The sequence below is a fragment of the Octopus bimaculoides genome, chromosome 9, assembly GCF_001194135.2.
Source record: "Octopus bimaculoides isolate UCB-OBI-ISO-001 chromosome 9, ASM119413v2, whole genome shotgun sequence".
Taxonomy (NCBI): Eukaryota; Metazoa; Mollusca; class Cephalopoda; order Octopoda; family Octopodidae; genus Octopus; species Octopus bimaculoides.
In genome coordinates this window covers 43322907-43331685 of record NC_068989.1, presented here as the reverse complement: position 1 = coordinate 43331685, position 8779 = coordinate 43322907, and the positions used below count along the sequence as shown (strand labels likewise).

Sequence of the window (8779 nt, the reverse complement as noted above, 5' to 3'; positions counted from 1 at the left end):
GGGATATTCAGCGTGACACAGTGTGACAAGGCTGACCCTTTGAATTACAGGCACAACAGAAACAGGAAGTAAGAGTGAGAGAAAGTTGTGGTGAAAGAGTACAGCAGGGTTCGCCACCATCCCCTGCCGGAGCCTCGGGGAGCTTTAGGTGTTTTCGCTCAATAAACACTCACAACGCCCGGTCTGGGAATCGAAACCGCAATCCTATGACCGCGAGTCCACTGCCCTAACCACTGGGCCATTGCACCTCCACATATTGAAAGGACATTGAACACAATACACACACACACACACACACACACACGCACAATGCGCGCACGCGCACATACAGACACACAGATACACAGGTGGACATAAAACCACAGGTATTTTTTTTAGGCAATAGACAACTACATCCCCTGTCTATCTATCACCTTCAACTCTATACCAAACTATATTTAAAGAATAATTCAACGAAAAAAACTCCAGAGATGTTTTTGATCCCCAAACAGAAGATAAACTGTTTTTACTTCAAACTTATATAAATATTTACTAATATTTGATAAAATGAGATTCATCATCGAAACCGGTAATATTCTATATTTTCTGTATCTAATTTTATTAAATTCTTTCTTAAGTGAAAAATCTTAGATGTACTTCTGTGCTATTTCCACATCCATCTTTTATATTTATACATATTTACACACACACACACGCACACACACACACACACACACACAATTTGATTCAGCACCACATCACTTAAAGATTTCTGAGAATTAAAGATTCGTACGACATGTCCATCTTATCTGGTGATAAAAACATCTGCTCCGAACTGTCGAAATATTATTAAATATATATGTAACTCCTACGAGATGTGTTGAGAACTACTCTTCTTTGCTCACCCGCCCGCACACGCACACACAACTCATATATATACATATGTATATACATACATGCAAATATATACACACATACACGCACACATATACATATATGCATATGCATATGTACATACATTCAAGCGTATAAACACATAAACACGCATATATACATATACAGGCACACATATACATATATGTTTATTTAAAAGTAAATCTAAATTTGTTTGAAGAAGCAAAAACATATTAAGATAAACATGATGAAAACTATATCTTAGATATTGTGACTTTCTTTTGTTTTTTGAAACTTCCTTTAGACTTTTAAATTTTTAAAGTATTACGAATACTGTATTTTGATAGACATATGTTTTATATGCATACATACATACATACATACATACATACATACATACATAAATACACACACACATACATACAAACATATATATATGTATGGACGTATGTATGTGTATGCGTGTGTATGACAAACATACGTGTGTGTGTGTGTGTGTATGCATATTTATATATATCATTCAACCACGGTAGTGGTTGAATATATTCTTAAGTCCACCATTTCGCCAATCGCAGCAGCTTCCAAGCTTCAACACTAATTCAGTTCCCAACTAAATTGTAAAGTGTTAACAATTTTAAAGAGGACACCTCCTCAGCTACACTTTGGCATAAATAGTTTGAGATTTGGTTCAGTAGAAAAAAAGTTACATCAAAATATCTGTGACCTCAAAGGGTGGGGCAGTAAGGCACCTATTCACTTTCAATTAACATAAACTTTTAAATTTTAAATTAAAACTATACATTTCTTAGGCTTAAATGATTGAAAAATGAATAAGGAATTTAGAATCACAAGTCGCATTGAACAAAATTTAGTAGAAAAAGTGCTATGAGGTAAAATGTTACGAAATTTCCTGTCAGTAAGTAAGAGAGTAAGGGAATAATGCTTCATATATAAGAATAAAGAATATGTTTCTAAAATCAACGATCATTTCAAAAGGCAGTGAGCTGGCAGAAACGTTAACGCGCATGCTGAAATGCTTAACTGTATTTCGTCTGTCTTTACGTTTTTAGTCCAAATTTCGCCGAGGTCGACTTTGACGTATAGATTATTTCATTTATTTTTTTTCGCTAAACACTTTCAAACTTCCGATACTGGTAGAATGTGTCACATAGAACAGGGTTTATTCTTAACGTTTTGGACAAAATTTTGTATTTTAGAAGTTATTTCGTCAGAAGTTACAGAGTGACAATGGACAAATTCGTGTTCGATAAGTGCCAATACACGAAACTCTCAGTTTTTGACTTATTCTCTAACTTCTGCCGATGATATATATACATAATTACATATATGTGTAAAAAAATCTCATCATGCAATCGAACCAATGAAAGAGCCTCTACCTAGTCGCTCGACACGCTAAAACTAGCAGCCAAAGTATCCTCCTACCTAAATCACACACCCATTGTATGTAATGTCCTAGCTTATCCCTAAAAAGACGGTTTGCTGAAGGCTGGAATGTCTTTGATGATACGTTTGCAGTATCAGAGTTGATTTGAGGCTAAATAACATTATGGTCAATTTCTATATTAACACACGCGCGATTTTCATTAAGAAAAAAAAAATGATTTTTTGCGTGAAATAAATTACCCTAACCTAATATGCTGAAAATCCCTTATTTTGGTTCGGAAAAAATTCCCCCAATCCCGGAATCATTGGAAATTTTTGTCTTCGTTAATGAATTCCTGTGGCCTTCTAATATTGCAAAATTAGGTTACTTAGGGTGAGCCTGGTAATTGATGGTTTTGGGGTCTTGTAGTTTGTAACTTTTAGTGAGCCATGGGGCAACGAACAACATGGTAAAAATCTCTGCCATTAATTTAGTGTGGATTGGTAATATCAAATAATTCAATCACAACATATATTTAAATTAAGCATGAAAAAGATTGAAATATTATCATTACTTACATGGAAAAATCGAAATATTATCTTCCAGTATTTTATAAGGTAAAATCTTAAATTATTGACACATTAAATTATTATAGCAATGCCTGGAAAAATCATGGATTACAGGGAAAAATGTGAGCAGGAAAAGTAATATTCTTAAGATTATAAACCTGGAAAAGTACAGGACAAGTTATTACACCTATAAAAGTATAGGACAAACTATTACTTCAAGTAAAGTAACGAATAAGGAACTTTTTACTTAAAATATTGCAGCTAAAAATAAAATTGAATATTAAAACTTATTTTATTATAGTTTACAAATAACACTATACTTATTTAAGTAGAATTTGCCGAATTTACTACCTTAAATACAGAAAAAGTGACTAATTAGAGAAACTTACAAATTAGCTGAACAGTTTTGTACAATAATTTTAAAAGATGAGAACTGTAAAGAGTGATAAATTAGAAGTGGCACTCTTTGCAACAATATTTTAACTAAAAAGTTTCTTATTCTTTACTTTATTTGAAGTAATAGTTTGTCCTATACTTTTACAGGTGTATTAACTTGTCCTGTACTTTTACAAGTTTATAATCTTAAGAATATTACTTTTCATGCTCGCATTTTTCCATGTAATATATAACTGTGTGCATGTGTATATGTATATACTCATAAAGACAGTGTATATATAAATACAAAAAATGGAATAAAAACACAATAGAGGACAATAAAACAACCGGACAGAGAGACGATACAAAGACGAACAGGAAAAACAACACTTAGAGGGATAGGAAAAATAGGACGGATCATTCGTGGCCTTCTTTCATCAGTTAAGTTACCATATGTCCTTACAGTTTCGGGCAGTTACACTTGAGACTGTTTGATCTAGTTGCTCCCCACCAAAAAAAGTCTAAGCTAAGAGCATTAGATCTTTTGTAAGAAAGAGCTAGCGAATGTATGCGATAACAAAGACAAAAAACAGAGAACATGGTACACAATTACAAATATAAACAACAAGTATACAGCAACAGGTGTCTTTCGAATGAGGACGAATCAAATTGAGCTGGAGTATATAAAGTGAAAGCCTAAAGGCAGAAACATGGGAGATAGACATAAGAGGTTTTGGCAGTCGGCAGTCAGGCCAAGAAAGAAAGATCATGGCTGGCCGAACACCGGTCACATGGAAGAAGGGGTGAGGGGTAGGGGCAGTGGGATCGAAGGATTAGAAAAAATCAGAGACAAAGGGAGAGGTACAAGGGAGATAAACGAGGAGGAAAAGTGGGAGTTAAAGAAAGAGAGGGCCAAGAAACGTGTGAGAGGGGGAGCGATAAAAAGAAAATAAGAAAGTATGAAGGGGACTAAAAGACAGAGTAAAAGAATCGCATAAAAAGACAGAATAAAAGAATCGTACAAAAAGACAGAGTAAAAACATCGTACAAAATTTAGATACGTACTTACTATAAGGTGAGCACAGGTGTACATACGCCGCTATATTTATATATAAATATGAAAAAATGGAACAAAAACGTAATAGAAGACAATAAAGCTTTCGGACAGATAGATGATACAAAGGCGGACAGGAAAAATAGCACTTAGAGGGAAGGAAGAAAAGGACGGGTCATAGCTACATTTAAAGTACTTTTGAGACTTATAAGTCTGTGTATTCGATGAACATTTTATAGTTCTATATTTGTGTGTGTATGTGTGTGTGTTTGTTTGTGTGCGCAAACATACATACATAATATATACATACACATTTAAACACAAAGTAAATATGTGGAAACATTTCAATTGTTTTTTCTGTTTTCTCCTATCTATCTATCTATCTATCTATCTATCTATCTATCTATCTATCTATCTATCTGTCTGTCTGTCTGTCTGTATGTCTGTCTGCCTGTCTGCCTGTCTGCCTGTCTGTCTGTCTGGGAATATTGAAAAAAGGGGTACACAAGTTATCATGATTTATAGGGTTAAGTTGCTTTTAAACTTTTTAAATTTGTTCAACACCATAGCGAACAAAGAAGCATGTGGAATGGAGCAAAATTCATCCCAAATATTTTGACGCGGTGGTACTGGCCACTGGTCAAAAGAAATATGTATACATTGGGTTAGTCGTTTGATAGCTATCAAGCTAACGATTGAGTAGGACACAGATATCTATATGTGATCAGTTCTTTCATGTGTTATTCAACTGTTTACTATAGTTGTTTTCAAGAATCAAAGTTCACGGTATTAAATAATATTTTTGGAAATATTTACGAAGATTTTACTTGAAATGTATGAACATGAGAACAGAACACCACGGTGAAACACACATCAAACGACTCTTTTTAATTTTACCCCAAAGAGAAAGAAACAAAAGCACTTTTTAAAACTCTTTTGTATAGTATTTGTACTCAATTAAAAATGGTACTTAGAACTAGAAGTAACACGCCTCTACCTCAAAGGAAAAGTTAATCGAATAAACTATACAAAAAGCAAATAGCAATATAAAAGCTAGGTAAATGAATTTTGATATTTTGCATTGCAGTACACACGGTATGAAAGAAGGAGTGAGGGAGTTTCTGAATACTTTAATATTAATGTGAACAGGCTTTAGGACGCCTTTCATGACAACATTCACGCACACATTTTGCCGAGCGAGGATGTTATTGACATTGAAAGCACTTTTGCCAACATTGTTTGTCGAAGGAAATTGTTAAGCATAGATCAAATACTGAGGAAGAATGAAGTCTAGCAGCAGTGTGCCATAAAAGCGTATGTCTCCTTGTTTGAGGAATTTGTCCAAGAAGGGACAGGGAGAAAATTGATACGAAAAAGGGAAGGGACGTTTATTGTACTCTCCGAAGAGCATATGAAGAAACCCTTTGCCGATGTGTGGAGAACAGTATTTTCTATCGACTGGGGCAAGGCATACCGAACATAGACAAACAGAGACAGCACGGAAATAACTTGGTCATAGACTGATACCATAATAATTAGGCCAGCATAATACGAAAGAGTATTCATAGTAAAATTGATCTCTGATTCGTTGTCATTTTTATAGTACAATATAGGTAGATGATGGCAAGTTTTTTTATATGCTTTATCTGGAAGAAGATACAGTACCCACGATCTTCGCAGGTCCTCTGAAACCGGTGAATCTGATGCCATTAGTACTCTAACTGAACTGTTACAGAGAAGACTTGAATTGGGAGACGATACGAAAGAGACGACGTTCTGGTGAGGAAGAACCAAACAAAGTACGTACTGTTTTGGCTCAGCGGATTGGATACAGTATGATTCACGAGAGAAGGAGAGATAATAAGTCGGAAATATCTGAATTGAACAGCCAGCTCTGAGGAGCTACTGTAACAGCAGTAAAATGAGAAGCGAGGAGGAACAGCACGCCTCTGGGCCAGAATGTCTGTGAGTGACTTTCTGTTAATCAGTCAAGAAATCTTTCCCTTAAAGCATTCTAGGTTGCGAATCTCACTTGAGCTTTGCAGACGTAACAAAAATGTTATGTCGTCAGGAGGGAAAGTACGAACACCCGGAGCTGTGCACAGTTGTGGTCGTAGAAATACAAGCAATGAGGCAATTTAACTATTAAATCTGAGAAGAACTAGAGATAGATAGATAGATAGGTAGATAGATGGATAGAGAGAGAGGGGAGAGAGAGAAAGAAATAAGGAAAGAGACAGAGATAAATTGACAGAGAGATAGAGGTAGAGAGAGAGAGAGAGAGAGAGAGAGAGAGAGAGAGAGAGAGAGAGAGAGAGAGAGAGAGAGAGAGAGAGAGAGAGAGAGAGAGAGATCTATTTTGTCTTTCAGTCTTTCTGAGACTGTAAAATAAAGTACCAGTCAAGCACTGGAGTCGATGGAAGTAACTAACTTGCTTCCCCCTTAAAATTGTTGGCCTTCTCTCAAATTAGAAATCGTTGTTGTTCTTATTGTTGTTATTAATGTAATCGACTAACCTCTTCTCGAAATTTCAGGCATCATGCCTATGGTAAAAGAGGATCATCATTATCATTATCATTATTTTCATTATTAAGGCGGCGAGCTGACAGAACCATTAGCATGCCGAGCAAAATGCTTAGCGGCATTTCGTCCGTCGTTAAGTTCTAAGACAAATTCCGCCGAGGTTGACTTTGCCTTTCTTCTTTTCGGGGTCGATAAAATAAATACTCGTTGAGCACTGGAGTCGATGTAATCGACTTACACCCTCTCTCGAAATTTCTGGCCTTGCACCAAAATTTGAAACCGTTATTATTATCATTATTATTATTATTATTATTATTATTATTATTATTATTATTATTATTATTATTATTATCATTATTATTATTATCATTACTAAGGCAGCGAGCTAGCTGAATCGTTAGTGAGCCGGGCGAAATGCTTAGCGGTATTTCGTCTGCCACTAGGTTCTGAGATTAAATTCCGTCGAGGTCGACTTTGCCTTTCATCCTTTCAGGGTCAATATATTAAGTACCAGTTGAGTACAGGGGTCAATGTGAACGACTGTACCCCTCCCTAGAAAACCCAGGCCTTGTGTCTATAGCTGAAAGGATTATTATCATTATTGTTGTCATTATTTTAAAAAGGCAGTGACTCGAAAGAGAAAATACCTTGGGAGTATTCCTGTTCTTTAAATTCTAAGTTCAAATCTCGTCGAACTCAACGTTGCCATTCATCCTTCTGGGATCGATATACTAAAGTACCAGTAAAGTATTGGGATCGATATAATAGATTAACCCACTCTCTTCATAACTGCTGCTCCTGTGCTTAAATCAGAAACCATTATTAATTATACTTTTAGGAAAGTTACGAAAGTGCTTTGGCTTGCGGTTAGAGTACTTGGCTCATAATTCTTAGGTTGTGAGTTTGATTCTCGGATTTAAGCTGTGAGTTTGATTCTCGGTTCTAGTGCCGCATTGAGTCCTTAAATAAAGCACTTCATTTCACATCGTTCTAGACGTTTGCGAGTCTTGTTCTCTGGGTCTCTTCAACGCCTTGGAAACTTTGATAAACCGGCCTGAAGAACCTGTAACTTCTGTTTTTCGAAAGATGGATTGAAGGTAAAATCTGTAAAGTGCTGAACAAAAAATGCCTGTGTCAGTTTATCTGCATCAGTCATATATATGTGTTGATTTGCTATATTTTATCAGCCCATGATTGTATGTCTGTGTGTCAATGTTAGAAATAAATACAATATAAAACATTAAGAAAAAAATCGAATATGTTTATTAGTGTAATAAATGATTATTATACTAACCATCTTGCATCTTTTTATCCATTTTTATTCCCATCCACAGCGTCCACATAATGGATCCGTATGATCCTGACATGATTATAACAGGAATCAGCAGAAAAGCCATGTCTAAAAAAATAGTGTAACATTTCTCTGCAATCTTCGAAGTCCAAAACTCCCGGCAGACATGTGTCTTGCCTTTGTCGAACGATTTCATTCGCGTGACTATGGCAATCGGAATGACAACCATAGCAGCTAAAAACCAACAACCAGTGATGATTTTGTAAGCTCTGGATAGAGTCTGCCATCGTCTAGAGTGTAGCGGTTGACAAATACCGAAGTATCGTTCTAGAGACATTGCAACCAATGTAAAACAGCTGACAGCTACGGAAACACCTGAAAAGAAAGGAAATGTATATATGAGTTCATCTAGACAACAACGATCACAATAGCAGCTAAATGAGGCTAAAGGGAAACAACGAAGGAACGGGATATTTCTGTTTGGGTGGCGCCCATTTGGTATGTCTGAACGCTAAGCCTGTTCTGATGATAGCTTTTTTGGTGAGAGACAATTTAGTGTTAGAAAGGAACATTAGAATATATCAAAAGAACGTGATTGACACAAACATGTCCCATATCCACACACACACGTAAAGAAAACACACATACACCTACATAAAAAGAGCGAGCGATATAACAATATACATACATAATTATATATATATATATAT

At 35.6% G+C, this 8779-nt stretch overlaps 1 protein-coding gene across 1 annotated transcript in view; it reads right to left on the bottom strand.

The window, feature by feature from the left end:
• LOC106877244 (cholecystokinin receptor type A) overlaps positions 1–8779 on the bottom strand; it is a 300624-nt gene that overhangs the window by 31033 nt on the left and 260812 nt on the right. The window contains exon 2 of the mRNA XM_052970665.1: positions 8073–8444. Within this exon, the coding sequence (XP_052826625.1) occupies positions 8073–8444 (372 nt within the window). The remainder of the gene's footprint in view (positions 1–8072; positions 8445–8779) is intronic.